An 18,847-nucleotide genomic window follows, 5' to 3' on the forward strand; every position below is an offset into this window, starting at 1 on the left:
ATAATCTTAAATCAGCATTTCATACTAATGTCATTATAAGGGAGTACAACTAAATAAGGGAGAATGGACTTCTTGGAACACCATTCAGTAACATGTAAATACAATTGCAATATGACAAGAAGCTGCCAAAGTAATTGTCTAACAGATTTGAAAATTACGTTATTTTTTTTTTTTTAAAAAATCATGTCCAGACAATCAGGCAGGAAAGCTCCTTCGCCTTCCTTCCTTTAGGCTAAAATAACAATTCATGGTAGCCAAATGGACTGGGCTCTACATGGGGTTGCCCTTGAAGTCCATCCGGCGACTGCAGTTAGTCCAGAATGCAGCCGCGCGAGTGATAGTGGGCGCACCGCGGTTCGCCCACGTTACACCTATCCTCCGCGAGCTGCACTGGCTACCTGTCGGTCTCCGGGTGCGCTCCGGGTGCGCTAAAGGTGGTACTGATGACCACCTTTAAAGCACTCCATGGTAGTGGATCTGGGTACTTGAGAGACCGCCTTCTGCCGATTACCTCCCTTCGACCGATTAGATCGCACAGACTGGGCCTCCTCCGAATCCCATCCGCCAGTCAATGTCGACTGGCGAATACACGGAGGAGAGCCTTTTCTGTTGCAGCTCCGACCCTGTGGAACGATCTCCCCGTCGAGAACCATACCCTCACCACCATCCAGACCTTCCGCGCAGCCCTCAAGACCTGGCTCTCCCAACAGGCCTGGGGATAGGTTCCCAATTTACCCGCCCGAGTGTTGATTGTTGAATGAAAGTTGTGTTTTATTATTTTTCTTTTGTTCACATTTTGTTTTGTCTTTCGATACTGTACCCCCTCCCTTGTGATTGTAAGCCGCCCTGAGTCCCCTCAGGGAAAAGGGCGGCCTATAAATCTTAATAAAATGCTTAAAAATGCTTAAATGCTTAGTAAATCTTGCACTACCTTTTGTAGAATGCCTTAACTTCTCCATTAATTTGTAGGGTAACAAATTGATGGGAATGTAGCCACTAGTGCAAAATTAAAAACAGCAATGCTGACATGCATGGAAAGCAAACAAGACAGGAGACCAAATGGGGTCAACCGGAATAGACAGGGAAATCTAAAGCACAGATTTTGTAATGAACTCTAGGTTCAATTCTAAAATCCACAGTTCTCAGTTGGATTTCCTTTGGAGAGAATTTGAATCTGTTAGCTGGTGCAAAATGTGGCCATTTGATAAGATTCAAAAAGTCAAAAAAGATAACATATTTTTTGTCCACCACTAGTCTGGAGGAAAGGAATTAGAAATAAAAAGATAAATTCTAATTTATTTTTGGGAATTTGTGTTTTGAGTTTAAGTGTTTATGGTCCTTCTCCTTCCTTAATAGATCTTGCCAGTTAACCCTGAAAACCCTTTTTCCTTCAGGCTTACTCTGGTAATTCTTGCAGTATAGTGTGGACTGTTTCCCAGGAAGCTTTGCTGTTGTTGAGCACAAGTTTGCGAACACCAGAGAAAGATCCAGCATATTTCCTTTCTAAAACTGACAAATTCAGAGGATTGGAACTCAGGTTCAGAAACTCCAAGTGAGGGACATTGGACACAATTTTACTGACCTGGGAGAGAAGGGAAGAAGGGGGAAAAAAAACACCTGTAATCAGATCTCAAATAATATTAAAACCTCCCAGCAACCTTTCCAGTCTACTTCACTGAGTTGAAGAATGATAAGGATCCTAACAGCATTCAAGATAGTCATCTGTAATTCATACCGTAGCCATTTGATGATTTAGATTGATTGGTTAATTGCTTGTTCCCCTCAATGGTTCAGTTAATTACACTCTTAGAAAGCCTCGATAAAGGGAAAAAAAACAGATACCTGGCAGGCTTCTAAAGCAAAGAATAGCAACTATAGAAAAGTAATAACTTACAAGTGCCAACATTTTTCAAAGGACTATTTTATCCAGGGTTACCCATCTTTTCTGCAATCTTGTATGCGCCAAATACCACTTTAGTAAAGAATTTTGATTCCCGAAATTGATTAATGCTTGGATTTCCCCCTCCCCTCCCCCTATAAAACAACTTTGTAATTCTTTTAACATTTGAGAATGAAAAACGGATGGCCAACAGGCAATAAAACCACCTTTCCTATTTGGGCTTATTGTAATCCAAAGCCTTTGCCACAAGGAAACATGGAGGAAAACACAAAAATGCTGGAGAGCATTTGGAACAATTATTGCAAACTTTGGGGCAAAGCTGAATCCTTTTTTTTTTTTTGGAAGACACATGGGCTAAAGGAGGGATAATGAGAGTCAGTGGAAACTATTAGAATGCTTAGCTGATTGTACAGCTCTTCCTGATCCTATAACCCGTTTTACCGCCTGCTGTTAAAATTAAGAAGACTCAAGGAGATTCATTAGCAATTAGAACTTCCCATTTTTAAAGTCACATTCCGCCTTCCCTCCAGTAGCTGAAGGTGAGTTACATGGGGGGGGACTCGTTTCATTTTATCCCCTGAAGAAGCTGTGGGTAAGGTCGGCTGGGCTGAGAGAGTAGAACCAGCCCAAGGTCATCCAGCCAGACTTTATATGCTTGAAACAGCATCTGCCCTGGCCCAGTCCAAACCTCATTGTAATGCAGGCAATAACAGGCCCCCAAAGAAAGAAAAATGACAGAAAAACAAGAGAGCTGCTTCTGCCCTCCCACTCTTGGATGAGATTATAAAACTGTAAAAGCCGTGGCTAAAGGCAACAAGCTGATGATGGGAGCTCCGAAGGGAGGAGAGATGAGCAAGAAAGAAGAGGTGGCCTGCTTGAGAAAGCTTGAGGTTTGGAAGGAGAAAGTACTGAACTAATCAAGTCCCTGGGTTACCCTGGGCAAGGACATTTGAATTATTAATAACTTGAATAATTCCAGGTGCACACGTGAATCCATCCCGGAACAGCCATCTCTACCTGCGGCAAAGACAGCTGTTCTTGGTACCACTCAGAATGAAGTTCCCAAAAGCCGCTTTACCTCGTGCCAGTCTTCTAATTTGTTGTCAGAAAGATCCAGTTCAGATACGTGAGCACAGAAGGCCGCTATCTCCCTCTCGTCTCCTGCACAGGTGATCCCACAGCTGTTCAACACCAGCACGCTTGGCAGGTTGAGGCGGTCTGAAAAAGCAGAACCGACAGGAGGCCCTTATAAGGAGTCTCTCGTTTTTTGCTGAGCAATTTTATCACCTGTCCATCCAAGCAAATCTGATCCAGAATACATTTTTTTAAAAAAAAAAATTCCGTACAAAAATGGGATTCCATTTATGTTGTCTGATGAACTGTACCTGATATGGCTGTTTTTAAAAGATACTGTTTTGTTAGTATGCAATCCATGATGCTCTTTGCTGGATGAAAGTGAAAAGTGACTCCTAAATACATGAAACTGTAAATTAGAATGCCTTAAGTGCTAAGTAATGTAATTATTTGGTTTAGGACAGGGGTCTCAAACTCAAGGCTTGGGGCCGGATCCGGCCCACGGGGCGCTTAGATCTGGCTCGTGGGGTTGCCCTGGAAACAGCAAAGGACCGGCCCGCGGTGCCTCTGCCTGTGAAAATGGAGCTCGGGAGGGCAGCATGCTCTGTTTTTGCTGACAGAGGGTTTGCAGGAGGTCGTCGCAGCAAAAAATGGAGCTTGAGAGCCCATTTTCGCTGGCAGAGCGCTCGGACCACCACAGGGTCCCCCGAAATGAGTGAGATTGGGCTGCCCCCCTCCCCCAGAGTTCAAGTGGCCCTCAACGAAATCAAATTTGACACCCCTGGTTTAGGATGACTATATCAAAAGGTAAAACAAGATAAATTTCTCCTATGCATCCTTCTCTAGATTCCATATTTGCCCTTGGTGAACACCAACTAATGTCTTTGAGCCCTTTTCACAGTTTCTTATCATCTACCCTAACAATATTTTCAGTAGGTTCTTCAGAAGCAGTATTAATGTTTCAGAAATCAGTGCAACCAAGTTACTCTGGAAAAGAAATCTAATAAAACAAGAGTAACTCTGGAGACAATATGAAAGATGCAAGCTTATGGAGAGCTCTTCTTTCTCCATGTAAAAGATGGTTTCCTGGGGCAATTGCAATGATTATCGGCATAAAGGAAAACTTTAATTTTGCCTTTTGAGTTGCTATGAAGAAAAGGGTGATGAGGGTATGCATATTGAACAAGGGAGCCGTATGCCGTAGCATACACTGGGATATTTTGCTGGATAGAAGCATTTTAATAAAACCATAACCTTGACTCAGGGCCAAGATAGTTTTTCCATCTTTTTGAGGTATTTGAGCGAAGAAATCAGAAGAATAACCAGAAAAGTTGTTTTCTTTCTTAAGGTGTCTCTGGAAAGGTTAACTCGGAGTGACATACAATACATTTGGTCCCCGACTGGCTCAACTTATTTTTGTTCTTTTCTGTCACATTCAGTTACTGTCAATTCCACCCAAATAACCTGGCTTGTATTTCCTCTTTGGGAATGTCTGTGATAGAAATCAACCTGACAGGAATTCCAAATCAGAATAGGGTGGGTGGTGGTGGTCAGGGAGGAGTGAATGCAGAGTCAGTGTACCCAAAAATTCTTTGCAGTCCAGAAACTACGTTTCCCTCCCATCCCTCTCACAGAAGAGGGAGAACAAAGAGTAAACCTAATAAACTTTAATCCAAGTCCTGCTCTAAGGAAGCCAAAAGAAAAATGCAGCCCAAACCTGTACCTTTCATAGGTGAACCCTGAGGTGTAGCCGGGACGTGCACGCCCATTCCAGGACCACGACGATAAGGGAAGTTTTCCGGGCTGTATTTTTCACAAAGAACTTGCATGAAACTTCTCCCGCTGGGCTGATCCATTGTCCCTTCCAGAAATGCTGTGGTTCAAAAAATGGGAAATAAATGCCTTCCTTCCAACTGGCAAACTTAAAACACATCTTTAGACAAAGCACCTTCCATTTTAAATTGGGTGAGGGAATGTGTTAAATTCACTAAACCTTTGGAAAGCCTCATACAGTAAGAATGTTATTTAAAAAAGCAACTTTATTCCAAGATCAAATGTGAAGGAACTTTTTCAGAGTGGCCCTTGTTGAGATGAAGGTTTAGATCAGGTATGTCCAACCTTGGCAACTTTTAAGGCCTCTGGACTTCAACTCCCAGAATTCCCTAGCTAGACATGCTGGGTAGGGAATTATAGGAGTTGTAGTTCACAAGTCTTAAAGTTGCCAAGGTTGGACATCCCTGGCTTAGATATTCAAGCTTGAAAGAAGACACCTGAGGAGCTTTTATGAGGTTTCAAATCATCCTTTTGTGGCCACTCAGGAAGATCAAGAACATGCTTCATTGGCAAAATGAAGCCTGTGCAATTTAGCTCCTTAAACCATTCAAATCACTATCAAAATAAATGCTTGTGGAAAAAAGAGGAATGGAGGATGTATTTTTTTTTTGTAAATTTCTGAATTCCGTCACAAAATCTCTGGTGTGGAACATATTCAAAACTCAATCAGCATAGAATATACTATCTACCAGGGGTTGGCAACCTTAAACACTCAAAGAGCCACAAAGGTCCTAACCGGAAGCCCCTCATTCAATTCTGCAGCCAACAGGAAGTCCGGTTCTCCCACCATAGAGTCTCCTAGCACCTGTCATTTTTCCTCTACCTGTCCTAACTGAAAGCCCTATTAATGCAGAGCTAACCAGAAACCCTTGCCATAGAGTCTCTCCTGGCACACCCTGCTTTCCCCCATCCAACCAGAAGCTCCTCTCAAAATTGTAGTAGGGAGCCGCAGCAGAGGGATGAAAGAGCCACATGTGGCTGCAGAGCCGTGGATTGCTGACCCCTGATCTAGACCAATAAAATAACTTGACATAAAGGTAATACTTATAGGTCTTATAAACTTATACAAATATACCACTTTCCTCTTTATTATTCTAGTGTGAACAGATGCTGGGCATAAAACATTCAATCTGTAAGGTATATTTGTGCTGTTCCAATTTGTTGCATATGTCAATATTTTACAGATGGGAATAGAAATAACACACAAATTAAAATACCAAAGAATTAATCAACACCAAAGATGGGCAGAAGGTAAATGTGTGAGCGATGTACAGTAGATCACCCAACTGTTCAATTGTAGCAGCAACCAACCACGTAATTTCCCTCCGTTCCTGGAATTAAAGCAGATTAAGTGATGGAAACATGAGCTAAACCCTGGACATTCACATGGGAGATTGAAGGGAAAAAGTGCCCACATTCTTTAAATCTTAGGAGGGCATCTTATGTAAGACGTTTCGATGGGTGGATTATTTTATCCCATCAAAATAAATGGTGCAGAATGTCTCAGATGTTCCCCACTTACACAAGGTGGTTATTTTTTAGTTTCAGCATCAGCTCTCCCGGGAGTTACATGTGTGAGTTTCTGGGAATCTTCTTAGCCCTTCATTTTATTTTTCCGGGGAGGGAAAAGATCACACATCCATGTAATTCCCTACACAGGAAGGGAAAGGGAGAAGAGAATGGAAGAAAAGAGGGAACTTAAAAAGCAGCATCAGTGAACTCAAGAAACAATGCTATCTAACTCGCACATTTTTTTCCCCAGGAATCTGACAGCAACTTTTCCGAGGAACATATTTTATTAAAAGCATTAAGCTTTTGTAAGCTGCAACTAGTTAAAGTTTATGCCTTTGAATAAAATCTGTGACTCGGAACAAGTGTAACCAAGAGTTTTATAGACTAACACAGCTCTCCTCCTACAATCTCATTGTTTTGTGCACAGGAACTAGAAAATTTATGCCAGGTAAGGCTGTCAACAGCAAGCAGTTTGATCCCCCAAGCAGAATTTGTCCAGCTTACACAGGCAACATTTGGAAGCTTAGGGTCCCTTCCTGCTTCTCAGCAGAGGTATCTGGACACCAAGGTCATCTATTGCCGCAGTGGCCTCATTTTTTGGAACATCATGTCCTCCAGAGCTACATCTTGGGTTCTGAGTATTTTGCAAGGCACTCGAGGCCATATTCTTTAATTGGACATTTGGTACATAATTTGTATGGATTTTGTTGACATTGTTGATGGGCTAACATTTTATTTTTGTTTATTGTTATTGCAGAGTTTGGGCTTGGAGGCATTGATTTCTGTATTTTTAAATCTTTTTTTTAATGTGCGGACTAATTCAAGTTGGTGTATAAGCACTATAAAAACAACTAAGTGCTGATGATGGATTGCTACTTTTCTGATTGAACAAAATCCTGAAAATTATTTGATCAAAATAGGGACAAAGAAGAAGGTAAAGTATGGAGAAAATTTGTTTTAAGGGATTAATTTGGCAGGGAGAGGATTTTTACTCACAGAACTTGTAGAAAGTAAGTCATTCTAGTGATTTACATCCTTCACAGGATACCATTAAACTAATTACATCATTTAAGTGATGCCACTACACAAATTGTCCATGGGAATTTGCTCCATTGTGTGAAAGGTTAGTTGTATCAAGGTTTAATAAATGAAGGTTTCACTGTACAACTGTACCATTATGCTCCTTTCTAATTAGCCAACAGGGGAAAAATATTTCAATATTAAAACTTCTGTGGTGAATCATGCCAGTTTGCAAAATAGTAATACAACCCACTGCCTTAAAATAAAAACTGAAAATGCAATAGGAGCATAAAAAAAATAGTTGGATGGTTGGGAAAGCCAACATAAAAGAATGCAAATTTAATTGGGACTTCCTTAAACTAGAATATAAACTTAAAGGGGAAATCCTTTCCCAGTTTTAAAACTGAATTCACAATTCAAATGTCCCAAGGTTGTTGAGAACCACACACTAAGGTTCATGAATTAATTCTATAGGAGCTAAAACCTGGATTTTGGATGCCTTTCTGAAGAAAAAGAAGCTGCTGGTATATATTAAGGTGCGGGTAGTGGTTACACTACTCCAGACCTGCACAACTCATTGAGGGAAAAAGGCTGCATATTGAAAATTATTATGTACTGCACAGAAATATTTTTTCCTTTTTTAAATTTTTATTTTATCAATTTCATATATACATTCACAATTATATGATCTCATAACTGTTATTAATAATATGTATTTATAACAATTTTTCCCTACTGTTGACAATATACTTGAAGATTGCTTTTTTAACATCCCATAGATCCATCTTATCATACAACGGTCCTACTTCTTCTTCCCTCCCTCCCTCTTTCCTTCCCTCCTTTCTTCTCTCCTACTCCCCTTCCTTCCTTCCCTCCTTCCCCTTCCCTCCTTTCTTTTCTCCTTCTCTCCTTCCTTTCCTCCTTCCTTCTCTCCTACATTCCCTCCTTTCTTCCCTCCTTCTCGCCTTCCTGCACAGAAATATTGTGCTGCTGCTCCATGGCAGTGGAAGAACTAGAGTGGGCTGCAGTAACAGCTCTAAATGTATTACAGTACTTATTTTTTTAAAGGCTGCTTGGTGGGTCACGTGTAGCCCCCAGGCTGTATACTATGCAGGCTTGCAGTGTACAAGCTTGAAACAAAATGCTTTTAAAATCAAACCTTTTCAAAAAAAAAAAAAGGTGGACATTTAAAGGTTTTAGTCTATCAGTTAATTCCAGTCCATTCCAAAAATAAATCTCTAAAAGGTTCATAAAGTATCACTCAACATGGAAGTATTTCATAGACTGAACTTTTAACAATAGCTTCTAAGCATTACAAAGGCTTGCTGTATCGATTACTGGGTTTATCAAAGTAATCATACTTCAAAACATCAACAGAAAATAATTCTAAAATGTGGAAACAGAGTAACATTTGTTCCTTCTGAAAAGGAGCATTTGTAACCAAGGTTAAAACCATATAGCTTCTGTGAAAGTGAAAGAAAAAACGAGGGAGGGCTTAGTCTTGGGGATGGGGAACAGAAATATAAATATTTGTGGAAACATTCGTTGGCTTTCCCCCCAAATCAGTATTATACCATTACCAAGATTTTCTGAGTGTTAATAATCCACTTACCTTCTCTGGAAAAAATCAAGCTTCCACTAAGAAAAACCAAAGTGTTCCCAGAATGCAATTTAAATGTTTAAAAATGTCTGTTATTAAATGCAGATGAGGCATCTGCTATCTATAAAAGCCAGTAAATTCTTAAACTCTTAAGATGAGGCCCTTTGACAACACTTGCCACAAATATAGCAAAACAATTCTTCCATTTTACTAAACTAAACTCATTTGGACTTTTTTTAAGTTATGCACTTTCCAAGGTAGTTAAAAGCCGGTGAAAAAATTGTCAAGCATATTAGACAAGGGGAAGATAGTCAACAGCATTTAGAAAATATGTTGTCTCTAAAAATATTAATACTTGAATAAGGAAAGCTGTGATGATGAGGACAGGGATCTAGGTACATTAGCTACATATCTGCGCTCCTATAAAATAGCAATCTTATAATAGAACTCCATTTACTCTCAGGTGATGTTTTCTCTTTCAAACTGCCTTTCTTCCATTATGAAAGTAAGGAAGATCTTAAAATGGGTTTGAGAGAGTTTCCCGCTCAAGCCCTGACCAGAGTTAGGCCTTCAATCTCAGCTTCAATTTGTAAGCCGGAAAACAGGAAGAATGTTATTGCTATTCAATAAGATGCTGCCACTTGCCTTTCGTTTGGGAATAAAGAAAAACTTTTACCAAGAAACAGGTAATACAATACAGTACAATCACACCAGGTGCACCTATTTGCCAATATAGTAATACTTGTCAGAGGACAAGTATTACTAGCTCTCTGCAAGTGTCATTTACCGGTAAATCTATGTGCTACAAATAATGAAACTGCAGATAATGTGATAGGAAAACCTTAACAGAAACTTCAAACTCTAACATGGAGTCTACTATGAATTTGTTTAAGATAATTCATTTCCTGAATTAACCTGCTCTACACTATGAAATAAATAGGCTCATTTTTTGACTATGCCAATCTGAGATGTAAGGCCGCATTAAATTTCATCATGATCCTATTTATAACAAGAGCCTATACCAGAAATAGTATTTATTTGTCCAATTCCTGATAAAATACAAACTTTAGGTACTATTTCAAACCTTCTTTAAACCAATGGCTGCTCTGAACCCCACTGTCATAAAATACAGATAACATTGTCCTTTACAGAATTATCTCTTAAGTTTAGCCTAATCTGTATATATTGTCTTCCTGAGGATTCAGTATTTTTCATAGATCCTCTTGGACATTCTGATCCACCAGATTGTAGGAATTAGCTACTATAAATAGTAGTGGATATACCAGAGTTTCCCCTGAAAAAATTCTGTCACCTCTACTTTTTCTAAATAGAAAGATAAGATATTCTTCATGTAATGCAAAGAGCTGATCAATAAGGTCACTTTTTATAAGTGGCAACATGGAAAAATTATAGTGGACTCGTTAAAATGCTAAAAGCCTGGTAGCATTAAGGTACTGCCTTTCCTGAGAGCAGAGGTTGTATACTTCTGAAAACCAGATGCCATGTTCTTCTACACATGGAAATAGATTGGACCAGATGGTTCTTGGATGACACAGCAGGAGACTTGTGCTTTCCCCCGTCCCCAAGACTTCTGCAACTCCTCTCACATTGCTGAAGGCAACATACTAATAACTCACCAAATTATTCAAGTACAAGCTATCATAGGTATGCTCTTAATATATATTCAAGGACATTAACCGTTTGGATGGCTGGAGATGGAAATCACAGCCGTGTGAATATTAGGAAATACAGAAGCAGATGCATTAAAAGGATTAATGTTAAGGATGGGATACTGCAAGATACTTTCTAAATTGTGCATTATGGTGTTTTTGAAAAATCTAGAAGATCTGGCTTCAAGACTAGATAGAGGGGCCAGAGGCAACAGCCCCTGTTGAGGGGGCTGTTACGTCACCGCGTAACAGCCTCAGTCTGTCCCCACAGAAAATATTTTAACTGTACCAATGTTATCAATGTTACTATTTTATCTGAAAGGCCTACGGAAAAGTATTAATTTACTAAGCTCCTCGGCTCACAAGGGCCTTCAGAGGTTAACAAATCAAAAATGAAATTCAACGGCTGGGTACCTAAAGAAAGTTATAAATCAGACTGTCAGGGTTTTTAAATATATACATTTATCTATGGGAGGGGTTTTTTTTTGTTTTCCTCCAATAATCAACTATTGGAAGCTGTGGTATGTGTGGAAATGCAAATGAAGCAGGCATTTGAGGCCACTGTTGTTTCTCACCTCTTTGAACCAATGATATTTTTCCTGTTCCAGGCCTGTTTGCCCCCTACTGCTAACTATGATGATGCTGACCTTCTCTTCCCACCAGCCTCCAGGAAGATAGAAGGGGGTCTTGGGAAGGACCACATTCTACCTCTTGTGCTTAGAAAGTACATCTGGGGCTGGAGGGGCTGGTCTGTACCTGCTGGCAAACTCCTTTGCAGGCCTCCTGCTCCCCCCCCCCCGGATTTACTATTATTTTTCTTCTTCCCAGAAAGCCACCAGCATCTTTCTGTCCCCTTCCCCACAATCTTTGTCCCCAGGACTTTGGAGAAAGGCTGCTTCGCAAAGCTTCCTCCGACTGCCCTTCGCACAGGGGTACATTGGGGGGGGGGAGGCAATCTGCCTCTCCTCCTCTCAGCTACTATTTCCAACCAGGGTCCCTTTCCCAAGAGGGGGAGTCTGGCCTTCCCTTCCAGGGGTCGCTCCCCCCCCCCCTGTGTTTCAGGAGTTCAAAGTAGACTGCTGCTGGTCAAGGAGATTCCATTGGACAAAAACAATCTCATCTCCCCGCCCCCCAGCCCAGTTTCCAACCAGGGCCCCTTCCCCAAGAGGGGGAGTTCTCCCTTCCCTAGCAATTTAGGAGCTCAAGGTAGACTGCAGGTGGTCAAGGAGGCTCCATTGGACAACAGCCTCTCTCATCTCCCCCCCACAACCCAGTTTCCAACCAGGGTCCCTTCCCCAAGAGGGGTGTGTGTGTGTGTGTGTGAGAGAGAGAGAGAGAGAGAGAGGGAGGGAGGGAGGGAGGGAGGGAGAGCGATAGATAGATAGATAGATAGATAGATAGATAGATAGATAGATAGATAGATATTCCTTCTTCCAGGGATCGCCCCCCACAGCGCTTTAGGAGTTCAAGGTGGACTGCTGCTGGAGAAGGCGGCTCCATTGGACAGCAGCCTTTCTCATCTCCCCCCACTCCTTCAGCCCACTGTTTCCAAGCAGGGTCCCTTCCCCAAGAAGGGGGGGGGCAGTCCTCCCCTTCATCCAGGGATTGTCGCCCCTCTCCCAGCGCTTTAGGAGTTCAAGGTAGACTGCTGCTGGCCAAGGAGGCTCCACTGAACCGTCGTCTCCCTCCCTCCCTCCCCCTTAACCCTTCCCTTCCCGCCTTTCTCAGCACTGCCAGGCCAGGAGGCGGACACGGCCGGGAGGGGGGAGACGGGGGGGGGGGCTGCGGGCCCTTCCTTTCTCGCCTTCCCAACCTTCCCTTCATCCCCTTCCATCCCCTCCTCACCGGGCCCCACCGCTTTTACGCTCCCCGTCCGGCGGCTGCGTCCTGCATTGACCCGGAAACAGCTCGCTGGCCCGCCCGGGATGGGGAGGAAGGCAGGCAGGAAGGAGCGAGGCAGCGCGCGCGACCGGAGGGGGAGGAGGGAGCCGGAGAAATAAAACCAAACATCACGTGACTCCCCCCCACGTGAGAGGCGGGAGCCACGCGCCGTTGCCCTGGAGACGCGGCGGCGCCGGGGAAGGGCCGCGGGAGAAGCGCATGCGCCCCGCGGTGCTTTCCTCTCCCTCCCTAACGGCCGCCGCGCGCGGCCCAACGGTTTTTCCCGCCTCTTTCCGTTTGAAAGTACCACCACCACCATCACCACCACCTGCGCGTGACTCCCTAACGGGGAGGGGGGGGGGAATAACTGTCGTTTCCATTGCGATTTCTGAGGCTCTCTCTATAGTAGAGTCTCTTGGCTTGTGTCTATTGATGGTTTCCTTATTGCTTATTTGTACCCTATGATTATCATTAAATGTCGTACCATAGGATTCTTGACGAACGTATCTTGTCTTTTTATGTACACTTGAGAGCATCTGCACCAAAGACAAATTCCCTGTGTCCAATCACACTTGGCCAATAAAGAATTCTATTCCTATTCTATTCTTCTATTCCTATTCTATTCTTCTATTTCATATTCTATTATTCTATTCCTAGTCTATTTCTATTCTATTATTCTATTCCTAGTCTATTTCTATTCTACTATTCCAATTCTATATTCTTCTATTCCTATTCTATTTCCTATTCTATTATTCTATTCCTAGTCTATTTCTATTCTATTCTATTCCAATTCTATATTCTTCTATTCCTATTCTATTTCCTATTCTATTATTCTATTCCTAGTCTATTTCTATTCTATTCTTATTTCTATTCCTATTCTATTTTCTATTCTATTTTTTCTATTCCTAGTCTATTCCTATTCCATTCTTCTATTTTCTATTCTATTCTTCTATTCATATTCCTGTTCTAATATTCTATTCCTAGTCTATTTCTATTCTTATTTCTATTCTATTATTCTATTCCGATTCTATTTTCTATTCTATTCTTTCTATTCCTATTCTGTTATTCTATTCCTATTCTTTATTCTTTTTTTCTATTCTATTCTTCTATTCCACATTCTAATATCTATTCTATTCTATATTCTATTCTTTCTCAGTCATCCGGGTCATGTCAGGGAGCATTGAAAATAAGGATCACACAACAACAACAGCAGTGGCACTGAACAGCACCGTAGTGCTGAAGCAGCAAAACAATCCCCAAGTTTCATCCTCTTGGGTCCCAGCATTCTATAGGTTAACACATTTGAAGTAACTTTGTTGAAAAACTTTTGCTCTACGATGCAGCATCTCACCCAATACCAAACAGACATGAGGATTGTATCCATAGGTAGATGAAGCTCTGCTAATTTCAAAGCAAGAATAGCTAAGATATTCAGTATATATTCAAAACTCACAAAGGTCTTCAAACTATGTCTATCTTACAACTTGGGTTTTCTCCGCCTTTCTTCAAACAATTGACTTATAAACTATGGGATCAAAAGAGGAACAAGCCAAAATTCCCTCCTAGTTTTTCAATTTCTAAAAGGCATAGGAATAGAGCCCCACTTTCAATTGTTCTTTGAAAGGTGTAAATATTGATTAAGCAACCCAGGAAAGATTTGGGACTCTTCGGCCTTCTCCTGCAACGGAAAGTGCATTGATGAGTAATGGATGGTTTTGATTTTTTTAATGCTAAACCAAATTATCTGTTGGAGCAGAGAATAAAATATAGGAGGGGGGGGAATCACATGAGAGTATGTGAGGATGACGGTAGTTGGTGAGCAAACAATTTTACCAATATTTCTGGATGCCACTTGTATGAGATTGTTGATGGGTCTGATACCTAGTCAGTATTGCTTTAATGAGTTTTTTTAAACTACCAAAGGCTATCAGTTTCAAACACTAGAGTTTACATTACAAGGCTTCACTGGTTTCAGACAGCTTAAAAATTAAACCTGTCAGAGCAAATAAACAGGCAAGGTATCAAGTTGAAGGCTTTGCATAAGTGTTAGTATCCCAGTTTATTCCTGCAAATGAGAACAGGAATTTCCTTTTTAAGGTCACTCATAAACGCAGTGTGAGTGTAGAATCTGGAGCAACTGTGTTTTTTGATAGACAAATCAGTCATTGTAGCTTTCCACTGGAAATCACAGAGGTCTTTCTACACTCATTTGCATTTCCATTTGGCTGTGGAATAAATTACATTCAACCTTAGCTCATTCAGAGCTAAGCTTAGAAAAGCTGAAGTGCAAAACTCGTCAATGTTACTTGAGATCACAGACAAATTCTGACAGGTTTTCTCTTTTCACAAGAAAAGCAGCCTCAATTTGAAGAAACCAATTGCATATTTGTCAAATATTTTTTGGGGAAAAAAATAATTTAGGCATAATAATTAAAAACTATACTAACTTTTATACAGTACTTAGATCAGCTTGATTTACTGTCGTGCATCACGCTACTTTGAAGATTGAATTATATTTTATAATATAAAAAGATAATTAGAACCCTTCTGGAGAAGCAGAAAGATTAGCAGATTGTTAAAATAAATTAAGCGTATTTTAATATTTTGTTATTTTTAGGTTCAAACGTGCATCATATACATTAACCGGCATTACTTAAGCAATCCTGAAATATGGATTATTATTATCCCTGTCCTGAAAATGAGATGCCAAACCAGAAAGGCTTTTCTATGCAATTATGAAAAATCTTTACCTGCCACTTCTGCATTATAGCTAGAAAGTATTCAGTGCTTTATATTGAGTAAATCTAATGTTCAGTTTTCCTATCCTTAGGCCCACTCCTGTCTTCTTCACTTTTCAGACCATTTATGATTATCCTGTACACAAATATTTGGTCCATTAGAATGACCAGTGACTGAGGGAATGGGTATCTTATAGTGTTTATGTATCAAAGTAAATTCTGCTATCTCCTTGTATTTATTATATTCTAATAAGAATTGTGACCTTTTCTCCATTTTTAAAATATGTATTTTCCAAGGCTGATGTATATTTTAAATACGAACTGTTTAATATGCAGGGTGCTTCCTAAACTTAATTTGTCATCTTAATAGTTTTATGAAATTTCCATTGTCATTTTACCAAGGAATGAAAATGGGATTACAGATGTACTTAATTCCTTTTTGCAAGGACTGCAAGGATCCAGTATTTCATTGCAGACTTAGACTAGAATCTAGTCGAAAGGTGTCAAACGGGGTGGGATGCATTACGCTCAGCCCATACTCACCCCAGCTCTGTGAAGACAAAACCATGGCAAAATGTCACGTGATGGCAAAGTGACACCGCAAGTTTGACACCTGTGATCCAGTCAAAGAGCCATGATGGTGCAGTGGTTAGAATGCAGTACTACAGGCTGACTCAGCCCACTGCCAGCAGTTCAATTCTGAGCAGCTCAAGGTTGAAATCAGTCTTCCATCTTTCCGAGATTGGTAAAATGAGGACCCAAATTATTGGGGGCACTATGCTGACTATGTAAACCACTTAGAGAGAGCTGTAAATACTGTGAAGCAGTATATTAATCTAAGTGCTATTGCTATCTTACAAAGGTAGTTCAAAAACTACAATGGCATCTTACGCAGAGGGTGGAAATTAGAATGTCTATTGTTTGAAGCAAAGGAGGCTGATTCAGAAGATACAATGGATTTCTGAATTGAAGAAAGAGTCCTTCAAAGTAATAACATTTGAATCTGAAGCCTACAACATTTTGCTAGCAGTTTAAGATACAGAGACAAATAGCGCACATGAATAAGAACCTTAGAAAGCTTAGAATAACAGAGTTGGAAGGGACCTTGGAGGTCTTCTAGTCCAACCCCCTGCTTAGGCAGGAAACCCTACATCACTTCAGACAAATGGATATCCAACATCTTCTTACAAACATCCAGTGTTGGAGCATTCACAACTTCTGGAGGCAAGTTGTTCCATTGATTAATTTTTCTCACTATCAGGAAAATTCTCCTTAGTTCTAAGTTGCTTCTCTCCTTGATTAGTTTTCACCCATTGCTTCTTGTCCTGTCTTCAGATGCTTTGGAGAGAGAATAGCTTGACTCCCTCTTCTTTGTGGCAGCCCCTGAGATATTGGAAGACTCCTATCATGTGTCCCCTAGTCCTTCTTTTCATCAGACTAGACATACCCAGTTCTTGTAACCGTTCTTCATACGTTTTCACATGTCGAACCTGAATTGGGACAATAAAAATCAATTCAATAAAATACCTATTTATCTGCAATGTTTGCTTTCAACGCTCTAGAAAAAAATTGGTATAAAAGCAAATAAATGTTCATCTCGAAGATAACCAGGTAGAGTAGAAAAATGAAAAGGCCCCTCTCTGTCCTTTCACAGTGTGAAAAGACCATTGTGTCTTTCTTTCTAAGAAAGTGAAGATAAAGTTGTCATTCCTAGTAGACACGGTGACCTAAATAAAAAGATTGGTCCCACCTCCCTCGTTATCAAGGCAAACTTTATCTCTTCACATGGGCTGGGAACTTGCAAAAGCATTCTGTTCTGATTTAACTGAACTTGAAATCTCAGTAATTGCATCCACCGAGATCAGAGATAACCCATCATTCTCATCAATATATTAATGCATCCAGAAGTCAAATCTCACACTGGACTCTGAGGGGGAAAAAAATAAATCTCTTTAAGGTTGGATGTAAATTAACTTGTCTGGAAATCAAAACTCATCCAACATTCATTACAGAGAGAGCTTCTAGTATTTTACTTATCATAGGGGAGTCTCATATAACCTGTGTAAGAGCCCAGACTTGGCAAAAGCCCAAGGTGGCCATTTTAACATGGAACAGAGGAAAGCATAGCCTAAGTCTGCAATCCTCACTTAGGAGCCTCTCGGGGGCTATGGAGGTCTTTAATGGGTGGCAGGTACAGCAAAACAATTAAAAAAAAGGATAAAGGCATTATATTTGAATTGATCTAAATCTCCTTTTCCCACTGGGATCCAAAGAGAGATCCTTCTAGAATTACCACATTTTATCAATAGACCCGGGAGAATTAACAAAAGCCTGAATTTCATTTACATGTGAGTAGGAAGAAAGGGCAGTCGAAAACTGCTTTTACTCCGAGTTCAGAGCGCCCAGGAGCAGAATAAAACGGCTCTCTGTGCCTTAGCTGTCTTGCAGCACCCAAGAAGTTAACCCTCAGCTAGAAGGCGTTTTATTAACTGGCCCGCTCCTTTCTCGGAAGTTTCAAACTCAAAACTCTGATTTGTGATTCACAGATAACAAAAGCGAGATACAGAAACAAAGCATTAGTTGCAAAAAGCGTATACGTATACAATGTTTTCAGAAACATAGGTTCAGATTGTGAACAGTTTGAACCACCTTTGTGTATTGTTTATACCAGTGGTGGGATTCAAATAATTTAACAGCTGGTTCTCTGCCCTAATGATTTCTTCCAATAACCAGTTCACCAAACTGCTCAGAAAGTTAACAACCGGTTCTCCCGAACTGGCTGAATCCCACCACTGGTTTATACTGCAAAACAGCATGTACTGGTGCTTCCATTGAAATAATTCATTTTCTCAATAGTTGTGTGTGTGTGTGTGTCTATCTGTCTGTGTGTGTTTGTATGTATGTATGTATCAGGGGTGGGTTGCTAATCCTGTTCCAACCGGTTCGGTTGGAACGCGGCCGGCGGCGTCCTCGTGCACACGCACAGTTCATGCATGCGTCTTAGCGCCTGCGCGATACTCCAGCTGCTCGCGGGGACTCACGCAGGCGCTGTATGTGCCATCCAGCTGCTCGCGGAAAATCGCGCAGGCGCTGTATGTGCCATGCGCCTGCGTGGAAGCGCAGAAGCCTTCAAAGACCGGTAAGGAGCGCGGATGGGCGGGTGGGCCCTTCACCGTTCCCGGAAATTACTTACTTCCAGGTTCGCCGACCAACCGGTTCACGGGGACCGCCACGAACCGGTTGAAACCCACCCCTGGTATGTATGTATGCATGCATGCTAATTTATATAGGAACACTGCTCCTAGCTGTTTTCTGGTTCTGATCCTAACAATTCTACGATGGAGAGAAGCTCAGTAAATTATTACCTGGCTCAGAAAGGTTTGGAGGCAACAAGTCTGGTGTGTGTGTGTGTGTGTGTGTGTGTGTGTGTGTATCCTTGTGCATTAGATTGCTGCTGAAGTATTTTTGAACTGAAGCGAGGGTCGAAGTATGTGAGAGAGAAAAGAGCAGGGGCAGCGACTGAGTTCTGTAAGTGCTTCACTACTACATATTTAGAATCATCGTGGAACTGGAAGGCTTTATAAATTTACAGAGATAAATATCTAAATAAAATGCCAAG

General features: G+C 41.1%; 1 protein-coding gene across 3 annotated transcripts in view; it reads right to left on the reverse strand.

Moving 5' to 3' along the window:
• The window catches only part of TECTA (tectorin alpha), an 84,863-nt gene extending 72,303 nt beyond the window's left edge, over window positions 1-12,560 (reverse strand). For all 3 annotated transcript variants that reach the window (XR_015695577.1, XM_087706414.1, XM_087706415.1), the window contains exons 1-5: window positions 12,455-12,560; window positions 6,330-6,458; window positions 4,698-4,847; window positions 2,979-3,118; window positions 1,401-1,582 (exon numbers count right to left, since the gene is read on the reverse strand). Coding sequence is in view for 2 of the 3 variants with exons in the window: in XM_087706414.1 (XP_087562540.1) it covers window positions 1,401-1,582; window positions 2,979-3,118; window positions 4,698-4,830 (455 nt within the window). In the remaining variant the exon portion in view is untranslated. The remainder of the gene's footprint in view (window positions 1-1,400; window positions 1,583-2,978; window positions 3,119-4,697; window positions 4,848-6,329; window positions 6,459-12,454) is intronic.
• Window positions 12,561-18,847: the final 6,287 nt, after the last annotated feature.

Source organism: Thamnophis sirtalis, unplaced genomic scaffold, assembly GCF_051295495.1.
Source record: "Thamnophis sirtalis isolate CommonGarterSnake01/CBP01778 unplaced genomic scaffold, rThaSir2_p1.2 scaffold_2, whole genome shotgun sequence".
In the NCBI taxonomy this organism is placed as follows: Eukaryota; Metazoa; Chordata; class Lepidosauria; order Squamata; family Natricidae; genus Thamnophis; species Thamnophis sirtalis.